This window comes from Aptenodytes forsteri, unplaced genomic scaffold (genome assembly GCF_000699145.1).
Source record: "Aptenodytes forsteri isolate BGI_AS27 unplaced genomic scaffold, ASM69914v1 Scaffold57, whole genome shotgun sequence".
In the NCBI taxonomy this organism is placed as follows: Eukaryota; Metazoa; Chordata; class Aves; order Sphenisciformes; family Spheniscidae; genus Aptenodytes; species Aptenodytes forsteri.
The window spans coordinates 2690365-2710036 of record NW_008796220.1 but is presented as its reverse complement, the minus strand read 5'-3'; the positions used below and the strand labels follow the sequence as shown (position 1 = coordinate 2710036).

Here is a 19672-nt window from a genome sequence, read left to right as displayed (position 1 = left end):
GATCTTGGGTGGGGCTTAGTTGCCAACTGAGATTAAACCATGACAACGTCTTACTATTCCTATATATACAATGCAGTGTCTTTGCAGCATGTATTCAGTAAGATATCTAGGCTTCATTTGAAGACAAAATTATTGGAAAACTGCTTGTCCATATTTAAGTTTCTGCCAGTGTGCCATCATGCATTATTTCTATTTTTCTATTTTGTATTATTCACATGAAATTGTTGATACATTGAAGTTCTCCATGGGTAAACCTCGAAATTCACATATATTTCGGTTGCTATATGCATCATACTGACCTGTCAATGCTCCGCCCGCCAGTGCAATTGCAATTGTACTGCCCAGGGCAGCAGCCTGCATGCCAGGAGTCAAGCGGACGCCTTGCCTGAAAAGGGCAGAAAAACAAACCACTGACAATCAAAAAATTGTTACACTTTGAGACTGATAATTGGTCTTACAACATTGTACTTGCTCTCTGCTGGACAAGATGGCTCATAGGGAAATACCCTGCCATTGCTGTGTACAAGACAGAAATCATGATTTTATTTTAGTTTTGTTTTAGGCTACAGATGAAAACAAGTTCTTTGAAAAGGTTATTAGTATCTCGTAAGCCTTTAGAGAATGCTCCCCTTTGTTAAGAAGACCAGCATTTCATCTTCTTGGAGTCTTTTAAGATAGTCAAATAGCCCATTTTGCCAATTTTCTTGGAAATCTTACAGTTACCAGCAGTGTAATTGTAGAATCATAATAAAGATTCTTCTATGTTTGACTGGTTCTGTATGCTGTTTTTTATGCTGGTTTTTTTATTTATTTATTTTTACTTGAGCTTTTAGTTTGAACAAGCTTGGCATATAAACAGTGTGTTAAAGGCAGGATGTCAAGAAGAGTCCTATTTAAACCAGAACACGATGTTTGACATCAAATCAAAGATGCATTTTCTGAAAAAAAAATCATAATTAGATCCAAGGAAGGTGGGAAATCAGGAGAGACCTTCAAAATCAATAAACTCCTTTCTCTCTTCTCTCTACAACTCACCTAGCTTCCTCTTTTACCGCAGTTACTACGATGCCAGCGATACCTCCCAGTATTCCAGGTAAACCATGTAAATTATGAACTCCACAAGTGTCTTGAATATTCAGCTTGGATGCCAACAAAGGCTGAAATGAGGGGAAATAGGAAGTTTATAGTGAGTTTATAGTCTTCCATTATCTCTAGAATGATATGCAAAAGAAAGTAGTGCAGAAGTACAAGAAACAATTGAACTTATTTCACGTATGCAAAGTTTAGCTATAAAACCTGCTATCTTTCCCTTCACTGTGCAATTGTTTATATGCAGAGAAAACCAAGTATGTATGTATAATCGTACAAATGTCCAAGCTACCATCATAAATATAATGGTACAAAATACATGACAGTCCACTGATATTCCTAATCTTTTCAGCCACGGCAGCAAAGGTTGAAAGAGGTGGCTAAGTAACACATACACGCCTGTTCTGAGTCTGCTAGTCAAGTATTTTCTTCCAGAATGTTTCTCCATCACGAAATGCCACTTTAAACAGTTTTAGTCAGAATATTTTGTTTCTATGTTTTGCACATGAAACACTTCCATTTTATACTTCAAAAGTATTTTTTGATTACAGACCTATTTAGAAATTTTAAAAGACTGAAATGTAATTAGTCCTATTTCACTGAAACATGGGCTTGGAGCAAAATTCTGGCAGCTCCTTGAACAGAAATCCCAACTTTAATGAACTCTAATATCTTCGTGATCCTCCTCTGTTTTTAGCTAGGTGATGGACTGAAGTCAGCTCATAAGCATATATTTAAATCACACTGATTTAAAAATAACCGTTATCTAGAACTTACTCTCTATACTGTATCAGCCAGTTTCTAAACTCCCTTTCTAGCAAACCAAGGGAGCTCCAGTAAAGCCAATGAAGCAATAAGGAAATGAGAGCAGAGGTGGATCCTCAATACTTACAGTCAGGAAGTGGTACCCAAGGACAGAGATGATTCCAGCAATGCTCCCAATGCACACGGCAGCAAAAGGGTGGATTGACAGGTCAGCACAGGTACCCACTGCTACTCCTCCTGCCAGGGTGGCATTTTGAATGAGAACCTGCAAAGAGTGTACAGAGGTGGAGGTGATATATGTGGAACAGAGGCTTGTTTTAGGGCTTTTTTTGCATATAGATGTTTTCCTTTTTCTCAGGTGGGATTTTTCCAATGAATAATGAACAGGAATTTAAAACAGGGTTCCCTGTTACATGTTCAGGTGTTGGTTCAAAGCTGCTCTAAGCCAGTTTAACTGGGGCCAGTTTAATGAAGTCCAACTTTTGCAAAGTGGACTGCAAACTGCATCTGACTGCTCGAGAAGCCAGGCTGAGCCAGTGCAAACTGCCTCCTACAACAGCAGCAAATTCTGCGAGCTCATTGAACTGTGCCTGCTCACGCTGGGCTTAGATAAACACTGCAACTGCTTGAAAGAAGTGGGTGAAAACATAGGGCTGGATTTTAGGGCAAGGAGATGAAAGGTTGACAGCCTGGCAACCCCAACCTGGTTTGGCTTTGCCTGTTGTGCAGCTGTACTGTGAGATTGCCAGGGAACAGGTCGTTGCCTTGAGAGACTTATTTTTGGCTATTGCAACATGGCAACTCACATAGGATCTTCTTTAGAGTAAGACCCAGAAGTCCACCTGAACGTTGGACTAATGTCTCTATGGTCCAGCAGGTTCTGTGACAAGAGAGAACAAGGAAGCAGGACCATGGCTGTAATGTCTAAGAGCTTTTCACTCTCCAGATGCAGTGATCCCACTGAGGAATCACCACATACCTAAAGCAGGGTGGGGTGCCTCAGAGCCCAATCTTACGTTATAGCTTTTAGAAGAACAATAGCTCTGATTTTGCCCACAGTATGAGCAAAGGCTCCAGACAGCTCACAGACATTGGGAATCTGCCTAATCATCCCTATTATAGAGGGGTGACTCGATTTAACAGAGGTTGCAATGTGATTCTTACCATACTGAATTTGCCTCTTTGATCCACCAGGCTGGAGAGGGCAAATGTTACGACAGTACATGCAGCCAAGGAATAGTAAGTGTTGACAATTGCGTTAGTCTGGTAAATTGGTTCAGATGCAATGGCAGAGTTAAAACTGGGCCAAAAAAGCCAAAGGAACAGGGTACCTGGATGAATATAAGTCAAAATGAAACAAAGACTATTCAGTCACAAGGGATATTTCAATGTGAAAGATCCTACATAACAGAACTAGCTACAAGAAATGAGGAAGATGATCAGTAAGAAACATAAAATAGCCAAAATGCTGGAAGAAATAATAGATTACACAGAAGCTTTTGACATTGGCAGCTGGGATTTTGACTCATGGTCTCTGCCAAATCTTACTGGAAGATTTTAACACATTGTGACCTCTCATCATGCCCCACTCACTGCCAGAGCTCACCACTGTGAAAACCATACCAGGATAGGATGCTTTAGCAAGACAGTTCACATGCAAATCCTTTATCATCTATTGATATAACTGATCGTTTTAGCTGGCAAATTGATCTATTAATTGATCTCGTGGACAGATAGATGTATGGTTTCTAACATTCATTAGCGGGACACGCACAGCTCAATACTTTTAATTATGGCCAATTTCTATGGAAATGCTGCTTATAACAGAAGATATAAGAAAAAGGGAGTCACCACTAATGCACAGTGAAAATGCATCTTTAATTTGATCTTTCCATTTTTTAACCAAGGAAAAACTGTAAGAATATGTGTGTCACTGAAAACATTGTGCACGCGTCAGACAAAAAAGAGTACACCTCTAGGAGTGTACTTAAGAAAATGGATGCAGCGTAATAATAGGCAATCATTAAACCATAGGGATGAAAGAGGGATGAACAACTGATGAACAACTCACTATTGCTTCACTTACCAATCATGGCAAATATGTCTGAATGATAGGTAGATTCTTCATTTTCATGTTTGTTTTTCAAACCAGGACGATACAAAACTAGGGTTACGGCCAAACCAAAATAAGCTCCAAAAACATGGATAGTCATTGAGGCTCCAACATCTGTGGCCTGTAATAGGGACCCAAAATAATGCCACAGGTTTTACACAGCATAAAGATGAGGATTTGATGAAGGAGAAGTGTGGATGACTTTAATGGTTTATTTTCTATGGTAGAAACTAGAACCTAGAATACGTAAACTGGAAGTATTACAAAGTGAAAGCATTTGTTATAAACAGAAAACAGTTATTGCTAAATAGTTGTACCTGAAGTGTTTTTGTAACTAGATGTTCATTGCATGCGAAGATTGTGATCTCCAGAACTGTCAAGATCAGCATCTGAACAGGACTTGTTTTCCCCAGGACTGCTCCAAATGAAATCAAAGCAGTTGCTGTACTGAAGTCTGCATTTATCATGCTGAAGTTAAGAAAATGAATAAAAACAAAGCAAAACAAAACCACAGGAAAAAAAGAAAATCAGTTTAAAGAGACCTGAAATAAGGCTGTAATATCAAACCTGTCATATCATTAAAATGATAAAGCTTTAACTCTTCAGATATAAAATTATCAAGATCGTCTTTGTGGATGAAAATTAAATCAAACCTTTCCAGATGGGTTTTGTAGGGATCTTACCAGCTACTGAGGAAAAAGTGTGGGAAGGTTACATCCTGCTTATACCATATATGTGCTTAGCTGGTTGAAATTACAGTGAAAGGTCAGATGAGATGTGTATTACGGATGTGCAGGGATATTTCCAGCTCTGACTGTCACTTGAACTCCAAAGATGACAGGGAGCTCTTAGCTTTGGTCAGATGGTTTATCTCATTTCAAAAGCCTTGCATGCCTTTCTATCACTGTGCATCATATTTTCACTACCTGTCAGGAAGGACCAGCATTAGCAGGTTATGGGGAATGGCAAAGATATATAAAAACACAAATTGGTCAAAAACTTGCAGCACAGAGGGGCACTAACTTATGGGTCCTCTACAGGTCCTCTGCCTGTCTGTAAGCATTAAGGAGCTACTTAAATTATTTCTGCTTCTCCCTCAGTAACGTTACGATGTTGTTCCTTTCAAAATTGTCTACAAGTTATCTCAGAAAACAGAACTGCAGCTGTAGAAAACACTGTGAGACCTTGGTAGAAGCAGGACAGATGAATGGGAGCAGGATTAAAAATGTCTAGAGACATTGCTCATGAGGTCTTTTATTCTATGATTGGGGTCCAAAACCTACTGCAGTATGGTGCTCATGCAAATAATTTCTTGAGATGTAGGAGAAAACCTCATGAGTGGATAGACACACTGTTCCAGCATTTCTTCTGTGACCCCTCATGTCATGGAAGGACAGACCCTTTCATGCCTGCTGGATGCAGGAGGTGGTGTGCTACTGCTGGAAATCTTCCAGCTTCCACAGCTCCAGAGATTCAAAGCAGTCACTCTACATCACCTGTGGCCCACATGTAACATAGCACCTCAAATTTCATCCCACCCTTTGGTTCCCTTGGCCCAGTGCACCAGGTGTTGCCCCTTTAGAGGTGAAGGGCAGATGAATGTTGAGAGGTGGACAGTAAGGCTCAATCAAATTTCAGTGAACTTAGAAGTCTGATCCCACAGATGTCGTAGTTTATGGCTTCTGCTGATATCTTAAGGGATAGAAATGTCAGTTTTGGTAAATTCACATGTACCTTTTGATATCAACATGAATTTTCCCTCTTTCCATGTGCCAAAATCCTTGCATCAGGGTTCCCCACTGTAGACCGAAGGCAGCAATGAGCATGTTGATACCAACACTGCTGAATCCATATTTCTTCAGAAAGGTCATCAGGAAACCAAATCCAACAAATATCATCACATGGACATCCTGAAAGACTGAAGGGAAAACATGTCTGTGTAGTGACTATGAAGAGTGACTATGAAGGGAGGAAAGCTAGGGACAAATGAGAATTCAATAGAAAAGAGAAGAGTTCCAAACTCATGTCATTAATGCGATCCATCCTTCCCCACTTCATGACCAGTCTACTAGTTGAAGATTGAGTGTCTGGAAAATGCAAGACCCAATTATTGAAGTATTTATTTGCTATACCAGCAAATTTCATGTGTCTGGATGTGTTCTCTGCGTGTGAAGCTACCTGGAACATCACAGCTACATGTCCTTATAGAAAAGTTCTCTTCCCCCTCAAATAAAGGTTGTCACATCCAGCGTGTTCTGGTTAACTCCAGAATTGTACATGGGATTTGTTTGGTAGAGTGCTAGTTGGCCCAGTGCAAAGGTATGTTTGTGATCCCTAAAAATTACTGTACAAGAGATTGATTTCTTTACCTGGGTAAAAGAAAAAGGCATTTAAGGTAATGTCTAAACTAGTAAATTAATATTGCTAATCAGCATATACTTAGCCCTCCTTCAAATATGTTTTTTTCCCCAAATATTAATTTTGTTAAAATATGGCTAGTTCTTTTTCTACTTTTTTAAAGTTTTTGTTTTTTAATTTCCTTTTTTAGGCTTTTTAATACAAACTGAGTTTATCACCACAACATGGATATTTTGTATTTTAAAAGATTTTGTTACTCTGAAGTGTTTTATTTGATTTAATGGACTCTACACCAAACAGGTTTGAGTCCTGTAATTAAAGCTTTTTCTCTGATTTTATTGTTAGTAAGAATCTCATTATAGAGAAACTATTTCTTTTCATTTCTATTTCATTGCCTCTTACATGCAAATATGCGGGAAAAACTTGAAACATTGACCTGGTTAGTATAATATTTGGCTTGAAGTTACATTTCCCGGTTACGTACTTTCAGCGTTGCTATAGTTTTGCTATATGCATTACCATGTTTAGCCAAAAGAGGGCCCAGAAGTATAATGTTACTGGAGATTCCTAATAAACTCTATTATACTTGCCCTGCCATATTCCAGCCCTGGCCCACCACTGAAATACATACATGCATGTAGTAAGACCCTTTACATTGGGCTACACACATGTAAGAAACAGCATAGAAATGCAGGTGGTTCGCAGACATCCCCAACCCTTTTGCTTCCTCTTTAGGCTGGACATTTTCACACTTATCTCCTGACTTCAATAATAGCCGGTGATGGGATTTTTGAGGCCCCTGCAGTCCTTTGGAAGCTTCCCATTTTCCTCCATGTTACTCAATTTCCAGAACTACTATCCAAACTCTTGTGTTGTGCTTACTAATTATTTTAAAAAAATCAACTTAATTACCCCATTTGGGCTTCTGCTTTTGATATACTTGCATATTTTGTATTGCAATGCTGTGTGAAAATGAGTCTTGTTTAGAGCTCAACATATTCCCTTGCTTCAGAGGACCTGGCAAGAGATAAAAAAGATATGGCTGGGGACAATACAAACCAATGCTAATACAACCTTCCTGATCCTACCAGCAGCAAAGTTTTTAGTGTCTTAGTGGATGCAGAACCCCAAACACAGCTTAATTTGCCCATATTCCTGTGTCAGAGGGAGTCAGCAGGGGGTGTTTAGGAAAAGGATATTAAAGTACAAGATCATTTGACAGATACCTCTGTCTGTGCACCCTCCCAGCTTGCAGCAGCCTGTGCCACAGGAACGCAGAGCTGTGGCTTCATGCCTGACTTGACCGTGGTGGTGGACTGCACATCTAGAGCAACTCTCCTTCAAATGTCTTGGAAAACATATAGCAGTGTTTAGGTGCCGGTAGGGCTGAGAGTGGATAGCCTTCCCAGCCTTCCTCTAAACACCATCCTGATGACCTCAGGTACAGATGATCAGCCACCTTTTTTTTTTTAAGAGGGACAAAAATATGCTGGCAGGTCACATGAGAAAGGTCGTCTCAAATAAGGGAAGGAGTGACCTTAGCTCTCTCCCCCTCTTTTTTGAGGATAACTGGAAACTGGATGCTGAACAAGCCTTTTTCTCCCCTTCTAGAAATAATTTTCTATGAGTGACCATTCACCCAGTAATCTGTGGGATCATCACATTTGCATTTGAGAAGCGGCCCGGGTTATTTGTCTGACTCTTGTAAAACTACTTTATTAAAAGCTTGTTAATGTTACCAAAAAAATACAGAACTAGAGGGCAAATCCATAAAAACTGCACAGCAACATCTACAAAAGTAGCCTTTTTGTTTGACTTTAGCAGAAGAAAATGGAAATGTATTAAATAAACTCTTAACATGACAAGTCAAAGTGATATACAACTTCAACAGTTTTCAGTTTATATCACACGAGTTTCATGCACAAAATGAGGGGTACGTTTGAAAATTACCTACTTCTGCTCTTTTTATTATTTAATCAGCCTATGCCATGGACTTTCTAATAAAGTTTTAGTTTTGCCCATTCAGGGTAGTCAGCTCCAGGTAAGAATATTTTCCCAGTCTTTCTTATGGTTTGTTAGCATTCAGCATATTACTTGCTCCTGTTTGCAATCTCCTGGTTAAATCATTGCAGACAAAGCAAGTGAATTGTTCTCATCAAAACAATCCCATTCATGTGTACAACATCTCAGTAAATCATATCTAGATTAGTAAAAGATGCTTTGCCACTTAAGTAACCTGACTCTACACGTGAGCAAAAGAACAGTTTCAAAAGCACCTTGATAACAGGAGTTTAATTCTCAGTGCCCATCAATAAGGCTTCTGCATGCCTAGTGCAGTGTCTTAGTGTCTTTGGATGCAGAGAACCCCAAACACAGCTTAATTTGCCCATATTCCTGTGTCAGAGGGAGTCAGCAGGGGGTGTTTAGGAAAAGGATATTAAAGTACAAGATCATTTGACAGATACCTCTCTCTGTGCACCCTCCCAGCTTGCAGCAGCCTGTGCCACAGGAACGCAGAGCTGTGGCTTCATGCCTGACTTGACTGTGGGGGTGGGCTGCACATCTAGAGCAACTCTCCTTCAAATGTCTTTATCAAGTCTCTTTTGAAAGGTGCTTTTAGAAATCTGACCCCAGCCCTGAAGATTAGAAGCAATTCTGTTTGAAACAACCAGCTGGTTGACATGTAATCATGGGTCCTCCTGAGGGCTAGCCAGGATTCATATAAATGTTTTAAAGCTATCTGCACTTACTTACACAAAAGATGAAAAGTCTTGGTTAAAACTGGGTTAATTCATGGATGTTGAGGACAAATTTCACAGACTGAGTGAAGACCTTCAACTAATCTAGCCTATATCTTGTGTTTTAACTACCTCTTATGCATTCTTTTAAAGAAGAGTAGGTCTGGAATGATTTCAAATGATGGAGAAAACAGCACAATTTGAAATAAACTGTTTCAGTAACTAGTTGTGTTTAACAAAACATAGTACTTCTGTTACAGGAAAATAAAGATTGGGAAAAACACTCCAGCAGATCCTGAACATGATTCTGCAAGGCTGCCCAAGACCAGCATATTAATTCAACTGCAAGGTCTCCTCATGGTGGTCAATCTCAACGCAAAGATGCTTCTGGCATCTAGGTTTATATTAAAACCGTGATTTTGCTCTGTCTAAAGGAGTAAACAGTAGAACCCTGAACAGAAGTGGAACATCAGTTTCCCTAAGCCATGAATCATGGATCAACCACAGGACATTACGTACAGGATACCAGCACTAAAGAAATCCTCTAGGAGTACTTGCAAAACCATCACACACCCTTGTCCTCCTGTTCCAGTGGCAAAGCACACCTGAAGTTGTCCATCCAATTCGCCATGCCTGTACTTGCATCCACCAGGAATAGATATAATGCAAAGCTCTGCTTTGGGTATGATCTCATCTCAGGCCCCCTTACCTGAGTGCAAAACTATGGTGATCGTCAATTATTATTTTCATCTTTGTTCAGTCCAAAAATACTGAAACATCTTGGATTCATAGTGCTGAGGTTTTTAAGGCATATAAAAGCAGGCCCTGCACTGCAGTTCTGGGAATATAAATTGGCCCCTGGATGAAACAACTAAATCTATGAGGTACAGATGGGTTAACATCCCTGGGGATAGCATGGGAAGCAGTTTGAACCCATCATTTTGTGAACTCAGGGGAAGTCCTGGCTCAGGATATGCCCTAACACATGTATACAACCATAGCATTAACTTTCTGCCAGGTCCTCAGACAAACTGTGCTCTTGTGTGCACTTTGTAGACAGGGATGTTTGAGGGAAAGAGGGCCTGAAAGTGAAAACACAGGTATTAGGAAATCCTGCTTTTCTTCCACTTGTTTATTGTAAATGAGATTCATCTACTCTTAGGTCAGCATCTAAAAGCACAACATTACATCTGCGGTATTTGCTTAGTTTATGTTTCTACTGGTAAACTGACCAGCCTGGCCAAAAAGCAAATGGCATAGCTTGACTCACACCTGTACAGCTACATGCTCTTCCCTCCCAAAACACTGTTCCCACCTGTACTACTTATTGAGAGTAGTCCCTGATCTATGTTATACCTAAAGCTATACCTAGGAGGAGGTCAAGGTGCTGGTTTGCATGAGCCAAAACCATGCCAGAAGCTTGCTAGCAGTTCAACAGTGTGGACAGCTGGGGGACAGTGTGCAGGTATAACATAGTCATACACTGGCTGTGCAGAAAGGCGTGGGAGACAGCAGGCAATTCCTTCCACATATTTTAGACACTTGTATTAGGGAAGGAATAGCTATAGGTGAACCCTAACTGGACAGATTACATTTAAAGGCCTATATTGTATTGTTAGCGTCTGGTGAGAAGAACCCTTTTCTCTGTGATGTTGATGAGGGTCCTGCCCTCTCTCTGACACCTTTTTAAAAAGGAGATATTAAATTAAAAACCAGGGCTCCACACAAGGGCTGGGAGAGGGTTTTTTTTAGTGAGAGAACAGGCTATTCCGGGATCTCCCCTGGAAATACAGGACCCACAGTGTTGCGTGTGGCACAGGCAGTCTCCATCCAGAAGATGACTTGAGGTTTACTAAGAAATGCACCACAGCACTGTAAGGGACCACTGAAGGCTATTAAACTACTGGCATAATCATGAGGATCCCATGCACCTTTCTTTAGTTTCCTTGGTAAGGTGGACTCTGAGAAAATGCAGCTTAATTTAGTACCAGAGCCAGCAGGTATGATGCTCAGACTGGAGAAAGTAATTTTCTGTGTTCTTGCAGGGCAAACAGACCTTAATCTGAGTCTGATGGATCCATGTGCTAGAAAACGTCCTTCTGACTTACCTAATTATACAAAGATGCCCAAAGCACTATTGTTCTGTGGCTGCATTTGTTGTTGTCGTGGGTTTTTTTGGGGGTAGAGTCAGAGAAGAGGTAGTTGGACAGGTGTTTTAGGCAATAGCTATGTTGATAAAATAACAGTACCACAGTACAATTGTCTGTGCTCTCAAATTATTAGTGTGGTTTCTGGCATAGTTTTTGCCTAGGCCAACTGTCACTGAAAGGCCAGTTGGAACGAGACAAAAAGAGGGATACATCCAAAATAACATGGATATTACATACAAGCAAGGAGTTCTGTACCGTTATGATCATTAAGAGGATTGCAATTAGAGCTACAAGTCATTGAGACATCAGAGCCAAGAAGAAGAACAACAAACCTTCAATACTGCCAGCAAGACACAGGCTGCTCCTCTGCAGACTTATTTTTCTATATATTTACAACAGTCTGATCTTTGCAGGAGGAGGAGGAGGGTGGCAGAAGTCAGCAGAAGTAGTTACTTCTCAGGCCAAAAGCTTCCTCCCCGAACTTCATCAAGCATTTGCAGAACAACAAATCAACGGAAACGTTTGCAGGCTGAACCATTACTGTCTACAACTGAGCCACTGCTTTGAAAGATAGGAGAGGGTTATCCACCTTCTGACAAAAGCTATTGCCCTTCGTGGAGTCCAGTTTCTGCAAAATTATTTTGTAATGATGATGAATATGCTGCCCAATTTCCGTGTTCTCATAAAACAACCTTTTGAAACCTGGATGATAGTAATAAAATGTTCCGTTCATTTTCATTATTTGATACAGTAATCAGGATAGAAGGGCCGGCGAGAAGCTCTGCCATCCATCTCTGGAAAATGCTAGAATTTTTCAAAGCAATTAATATTTCCCCGAGTTTTAACCTGCTATGTGAACACTAGGACTATTTTCAGGACTCTCCTTTCCCAGAACAGCTAACTTCTCAGCAGTTAGCTACTTTCAGAATTTTATATGTGCTCAACTTGAATTTGTCTTTGAAGCCTGCTGCTTTCACACCTCAGAAGTGCCCCAAAGCATGCCTTTCTTTTCTAGCTATATCAGTAGGTCTCATAAGTTATTCAGAAATCTTGCTTAGGATTAGTTTAAAGAAATTCTAACGTCTATAAATCTTAGACAGCAACACTTACATGGGTATAAAGTTTGGGAGACATCACTGGTGTCATACTCCACAAATATTCCGAACAAAACAATGATGATCACTTCCAGAAGAAGAGCCAGGATCGAGAACTTGAACCTCATGTTGGTGTCAAAGGCTGAAGGCAGCGCAGGAGAGCAGGAGGTTGTGAGAGCCTGATAAAGGACGCTTGCCGTCAGCGGAGCTGCCTAATCCAGTGGATCTGGGTGATACAGTGAAAGAAAAAAAAAAAAGAAACAGAGAGACAGGCAAACACACCGTCACACCCACTATGGGAGGGAAACAGTATGGGTCAATATAGCGATTCCTATTTCCCGGGCTATTTCTGTGCATGAAGTGCTGGCTTAGATATTTTTTCAGTTTGTAATGCAAACCAGCTCATTTAGCCACAGATATGCTTCTCACTGTCTTATATGTATTTTAAGAAGGAAGCAGCCTAGAAGAAAATCTCACATAGCCTGGTTTGCTGCACGTAGTAAGGAACACAGCGACACTCAATTGTGTTCCCTGTAGTCAATCATTTCTTCAAGTGGTAGCTTTCATTTTAAAAGGTAAATAATTTTTCATCTTATATGAAACATGGTTAATCTCCTATCTCTTCATATAAGATACGATAGACAAAGAGAATGTCTTTCAGCCGGCTGAAGAGGTACTTATTTCACAGTGAATGAAGTACTCATAAAGCACAAGTTCTCATTGTGAACTGTTATTTAAAAAGAAAATAATTATACTTCTTCATAAGAAAATAAGAATATTTCTTGTTGTTAGAAAATAAAGCTGTAGATTATTAAAAAGAATTTGAAAAAAACAGATCTTTTTTTCAACTTTAATTATTGCTTTTTGCATTTTCCTTAGCTCAGATGATGAAAATAAGTCAGAGACCAAATTTCTTAAATGATTTTAAACAGCTCAGTTTGTAAGCTTTCTCATGAATAAAGGAGTAAATTAAATTTCACTTAGATTACTGTTGGATGATCACTTGTTCTTGAGATTCACATTGCTTGTCAAGATTTGCCTTGACTCTTAAAAGTTTTGTGGATAAAACATTTTCTTGATGTGATACTAAGTAACTTGGCCTCTGTTAAGCCAGTATTCAGAAGATAGGTCAAAATTGTACGGTAGGAGCCTTTATTTAATGAAAAATTGCTAAAAAGAGGGATGATATTGCAGTAGCAGACTAATTGGTCATGAAGTAGTAGTGCTAGGATACAGCAATAAAAAGCCGTGTCAGTCCTTGGGTATAAAAATCGGGATAATCTACTCAGATGATGAAAATATTTCAGAGACCAAATTTCTTAAATGATTTTAAACAGCTCAGTTTGTAAGCTTTCTCATGAATAAAGGAGTAAATTAAATTTCACTTAGATTACTGTTGGATGATCACTTGTTCTTGAGATTCACATTGCTTGTCAAGATTTGCCTTGACTCTTAAAAGTTTTGTGGATAAAACATTTTCTTGATGTGATACTAAGTAACTTGGCCTCTGTTAAGCCAGTATTCAGAAGATAGGTCAAAATTGTATGGTAGGAGCCTTTATTTAATGAAAAATTGCTAAAAAGAGGGATGATATTGCGGTAGCAGACTAATTGGTCATGAAGTAGTAGTGCTAGGATACAGCAATAAAAAGCCGTGTCAGTCCTTGGGTATAAAAATCGGTATAATCTATAGGTGCTGGGAGGTGATGTTACCTTGGGCTGCTATCCTGGTGAGACTACTGCTGGAAAACTGCTCACGTGCTATGAGACTGAAAGAACTCAGGTTTTTAGGGTTCATCTATACTGGTGTACCAAGCAGTGCCGCGGCCATTTCTCTGGTTCTGAGGCCAATTTATATATTTGGCAATCTTTAGCCTGCCAAACAGGGTGGCTGACACCATGCACCTTTTAATAATGGTGCCCTGTTCATGGTAACTCCTCGATTAAGTCTGCTTGGCACTGCTGTTGTAATCTTAGGGAGGATAAAAGCCCTGCCACTGTTGAGTTCTCTAGTATAGAGGTAGAATTAGACCATTGTCCAGACTAAGCTTAAAATGATCTCAGCTCTTTCTCCTTGAAAATGGGTCTATGGATTTGGAATGGAAACCAAATTATTTAGCAAGAAGAACATACCAGTCTATCACAGAGTCAAACTTGCAAGTGGCAAAGCTAAAATAAGCATATATGTATTTTTAATTTGTAGCGACTGTATTTCATTTGAACAGCTCAAAGAGAGGAAGCAGAGCTTTGTTAAAAAGCTATTGCTTATCCTTGCTGTACCACAGGATAAGACAGATGGCCATGTTTGATTGTAAGGACCTGTGAGCTCCTTCATTTGCACAGGAAGTGATTAAAAAAGAACAAAATCACGAGTAAAGTTCATTGTTTTTTACCCATAGGTCAGACATGAATATCTTGTGTTATTCCTTACATAAAGTTTTCCCCAGTGAATATCTCACATGACGTGCAATCCTTCTATTAAGTCCTTTCAAGGGTGCAGAAAAGGCTCCTTGTTGAAATCTTACTGAGGAAAGTGCCTTTTAATAAATGTTTAAATTTTAAAATGGGTCAAGACAAGTTCATTCAATCAGGACTTTCTCTGAGAGTATTACTTTATATCTTAAATTGCATGCAGGTACATAAACACACACAAAGACATACAATCTGTATTGAAAGACTATGCGTGCATGTCTAAGTTGGTCATGTTATACTGCCTTCGTAGTTAGTGGGAAATTATGTGTAACTCAAGAAAATGCTTAGTCTCAACTCTCTTAAAAAAGTTGTCTTAGGAAGAGATGCTGAATGTTTTAGAGATTCTCATTTCCCTTCATTGATTATAATGCAAGCCTTTGGTGAGTAGTTCAGATTTAAGCATCCAAACTCTAGAAACTTGACTTAGGACCAGGCTTTTCACCCAAGAGTTTCAAGGACTTGCCAAATGTGCTCGTTTACTCTGCTGTAATTCACGTGACCTGTGCAGTGGATGAGACGGGGATCTGTCACCTGAGAGTGCAAACAAAAGTTGTGCTCTGGCCTGTTTGTGCCAGACAGCTGATGTACCAGTGCAACTGGAATATTCAGTCCTTAAGAATTAGATTTAGCAAACTTCACATTGCCTTCTTAGCAGACTGCCCAGTGCCTAGTTTTCCTCCCCGCCCCAGTCCCCCTGTTATTTTTTTTTTCTCCTCTTTGACCAGAAAGAGCAACTTAGCTATTTTCCTGGTGAGGTGAACTGATGTCCAGCAGCCACAGGTAAATGGCCCCTATACATGTATAGGTGATTTACATGAGAATAGGGACTCTGAAGAAATTACATTCCAATATCTATGCACTCCAATATTTCTTCTTCTAAATAAATGAAACGCTTCTCTCACCATTAGCAAGGCTTAATCTGTCAAATTTAACTTCAGATATTACTAACTTTAAGCAAAAAGGACTGACACTAGCTGCCAGGTGGAAGAAGATACTTTATCCAGAGGGTGGAGTTGGGCTACTTTGCTTGCTGAACTTTTTGGGAAAACCCAGTCTGGCCTGCCTCACTGACTCACTTTTTGCCTGTTGAGATGGGCTTTGGCTTGTGTCATGTTTGGGTCTGGGGACTGCTTCAGGAAATGGCAGGTCTTTTAGACATTCTCCTCAAGCCTCTCCAAGGGAAGGAAGGTAAATAACCATACCCTGAGTCTGAAGCAGCTGTGGCAGGGAGAACAGTTTCAGTTTTCCTCTGCAAAAGCGTGGACTGATCTTTGTGACCATGACAAGATGCTGCTCTACCCCCAGCGCTGAAGGAAAATGGCAGTTTTAAAGCCCTTGTAGCTCATCCAAACCTGATGAGAATTTCACAGGACAGGGAAATGGCATGTTTGCAGCATGCAGACTCCTCTGTCTGCCAGATCTGCTGTGCACTGGGTGGGTTTCTCAAAGAAAAGAGTGAAATGAAATCTTGGGAAGTATTAGGCACTGATGGTGATCTGCAAACCCTGTCCTCTGAATACACAGCTCAAAAGAGAAACAGTTTCATTTCTCCAGAGGAAAAGAGAGCATTCCTCCTCCTTTAGGTAATTTGTATGAATGAAGTTCCCTATTAATTGGAGAAACTTTTACAGATGGCTGTGGGCCCTCAATCATACCTTCTATGAAGCACACAAAATGTTTATCCTGTTAAGTCATGAAAACAAGGTCTTGAACCTGCAGCCCTACATCACAGTGGAAACTTTGTGCATGGGAGAAAGTAAGTCCTGCATTTTGGCCTGATATGTTTTCCAGCTGAAGCAACTTCCATGTCAATGGCTGTCTCTGTCATTCCCATCTTTTTTTCTGATTGTCTTGTTTCTGACACAGGCTTGCCAGGTGATGGGGAACAGTCACCTGCAACATCTAATTTCAAAGGCCAGCAGTCTTTCATGTCCATCCAGTTGCTGCATAGGGCAATCAAAAATGCACACACTGTGAGCTGCCGGCCTTTACTGTCTAGGAAATTCCCGTGTGTCTCCCAATTAGCTTCAGCCCAATTATGACGGCTATAAATACAATGGAAGAAGCGAGGGTGTTCTTTGGTAAATATTGTTGCACACCTGGATCTACTAATTAACTTTGGGTATTTGTCTTTTAAATGGCCGTTGGGTTTTTCATCCTACCTTTCCATCTGATGGAAAAATATGGTGTTGGTGATGTATCACAGCATTTATGTAAATAAATCTGAAAAGTTATGGCAGACTTTCAAGCTTCCAGACAAATAAAAATAAGAGATAAAGGGGTAGTTTGAGCAGTATCCTTACGTAAAGAATGAGAAAGAAGCTGCATTTAATAATCTTCTTACAGAATGCCCTCAAGCATCATTAGGAGTAGCGTTCACCTGACCAGACATATGCTATACATTTCTGTATCTGATTTAATCAGTTATGCTTCCCTTTTAAGTCAGAAGAGAGAAACAGAAACTCCCAAGAGCAGTTATTTAATCTTAAAGGAAGATAACTAAAATAGGCTAAATAGGTCAGGCGAATGCAAGGACCTGGCGCTCAGTGCACTTTTGGTCATGTTTGTTGGCTGACACAGGCTCAAACCAGCCTCAGGATGCCTCCTAGAAGACAAGTGATGTTATTTAAAACTCTGAGTTCAGTTCATTGAAGTCTGAACTATGAGTATCCCTCAGCCAATCATGTGGATTTGTGGAGCATGACTTGGAAGCATGCTAATCTTTAAGCTACTTCTTGGTGTATACTCTTATTGTGGACGTAGCTACATAGCTACATAGCTACAGAGACCAGAAAGGTAGGATAAGGTGCAGCTTGCCTGCACACTGGGACAGAAATATTTCTTAGATCTCCTGAACTTTGAGCTGAATAAGTTTTTTTGAAAACATTGACATTTATCCCATTTCTGTGGTGTCATGGTAGAAGAGTTTTTTCATTAAACATTAACTTTAATGCTTTGAGTCAGCAGACACCTACCTCACCTCAAGTTGAAAGCTCAGCCAAGTAAATGCAGTTTGTCCATGCAGTCTTAAATAGCCTCCTTCAACTTGAAGAGGGAAGTGACAGTAAGTGTGTTTTCTGACTCTTTGGCTAGCAACAATAAGATTGTCTTGTCTGGATCCATATCAACCTCACCAGCCTCTTACCTGATTTCTTACAAATGCGGAGAAAATAAGGTCACTAATGCACCACTAAAAATTTATTACAAGGAACATTAAGATGTCCATCAGAAGAGGGAAGAAACACAACGGACAAATAACAATCACAGCTTAATAGATAGATGATGGTTTATTTTACCTCGTTATTACAGGGTGTCTTGCTGAAGTAACTGTGTTTTGTTTTTCCATTTGAAATCACACAGACTTTCTTCTCTACGGAAGACCTTACTTGATTATTATACAATGCTTTTCCTCTCTCCAGTACACACAGAACTGATAGAGGTTAAGACTAGAAGGAATTACTCAGTCTTTTTGTTTCCCCCCCCTCTAAATACAATAGGCCAGAGAATTACATCCAGTTAAGCTGTGTTTGGCTAATGCATACCTTGTCGAAGAGGAGCATGGTGGGCTTAAAGACTTCACTGTTTCATGTTCTGCTTTTACTGCATGAGCGTTGCAGGGAAGGAATAAAATGCAGAAGCAGAAGCTGTTGGCTGAGGTGTATCCCAAAGTTGCGGGAAAGCTGTTTACAAGAGATAACGGGGTTTGTTTTCCCTTACACAAGGGCCAGTTTGTACTGCTCTTGTGATAAAAAAAGGACTACTGCAGGGAAGATGGATGCTTTACATACACCTTAAAGTTCTACCTATTATCCTGAGAAAGCAATAAGTAATAGTATAAATGAGATGAATGCTTTGAGTCTTGGATGCTACTCGCAAAAGATGTTAATGATAAATCATGTGTGTCTCTTGTCCTTTCTTGTGTTAACGTAAGTGTTTCTCTTGCTCCCCATCAGTCCTCTGTGCTTAATCGTATCTGGGCACTTGAGGTGGCTCTTACAGAGATGCTGTTCCTGCCCGTGTGAAGTCCCTTACTTAAGTCTTGCTCTAAGGGCAAGCAGGTATTAAGCTTCTGAAAAGACACAAGAAGATGACTTCAGATATGGCAATGTATCATCTCAGTTGTCTTTCCTTACTGAGGACTGTCTCTAGGTTTCAAAATCCAATCTGGAGCTGTGAATACACCTGTATTTGTGTTCATTCTACTCTTTGCATTTTGCCAGAAGAGCACTAGGAAAGGGCACTTGTCAGGGAAATTGAGAAGTCTTTTGTTCCTCATTGACCCTTCACGATACAGCTTTCCTTACTGGCATCAGCAAATGCAAGTGCATATCAATCTGAGCGATCTCCAAGTTTTCTTGCATTGCAGACACTCTACAACATCACTTGACTTAGATTTGTCACCTTCAATGTGTTATTGTTATATTCATGTTAATCAAAACAAAAATTTCCCAAAACATAGGACAAGATTTAAATGGAAACAGAAAGTTTTATTCTACCAAAGCAAAGGCTTTGGTAGAAGCTCAGTAGGGGGGATGCTGTTAAAAAAGAAAACTGGAAAGATGCACCTGAAAATAATTATTTTTCAATGTTGTTTACAGGATTTCTTAGCTGTGCTAGCTATAGAGTTATTGGCAGCACGGAGTTTGGAGGGTTGTTTTCCAGTGTCAAGGAAGTTATGTATTCTTCTGAATTACCTTTACCTGAAGATCACATTACGCACAGAGGAGTCTTCAAAACAGTTTCTAGCAACCCCTTCTATGTTTATCAGTTGAGATAAAATTTAAGTGGACTTTCAGCTCTGGGTAAAAGTCCTGTTCATCTATGAAACTGCACAGATTCTATAACATGCTGATTTCCCTTATTAGTTTCACCCTTCCTAGCAAGTAATATGAAT

General features: G+C 39.8%; 1 protein-coding gene across 2 annotated transcripts in view; it reads right to left on the bottom strand.

Moving 5' to 3' along the window:
- The window catches only part of RHAG (Rh-associated glycoprotein), a 23583-nt gene extending 5194 nt beyond the window's left edge, over window positions 1-18389 (bottom strand). The window contains exons 1-9 of one of the 2 annotated variants that reach the window (XM_019474571.1): window positions 18321-18389; window positions 12324-12533; window positions 5702-5885; window positions 4285-4435; window positions 3941-4088; window positions 3019-3185; window positions 1982-2119; window positions 1036-1157; window positions 300-385 (exon numbers count right to left, since the gene is read on the bottom strand). In XM_019474571.1, the coding sequence (XP_019330116.1) occupies window positions 300-385; window positions 1036-1157; window positions 1982-2119; window positions 3019-3185; window positions 3941-4088; window positions 4285-4435; window positions 5702-5885; window positions 12324-12435 (1108 nt within the window). In that variant the 5' untranslated portion in view covers window positions 12436-12533; window positions 18321-18389. Of the gene's footprint in view, window positions 1-299; window positions 386-1035; window positions 1158-1981; window positions 2120-3018; window positions 3186-3940; window positions 4089-4284; window positions 4436-5701; window positions 5886-12323; window positions 12541-18320 lie in introns of those variants that run through there. The other variant, XM_009288959.2, reaches the window with a different exon arrangement.
- Window positions 18390-19672: the final 1283 nt, after the last annotated feature.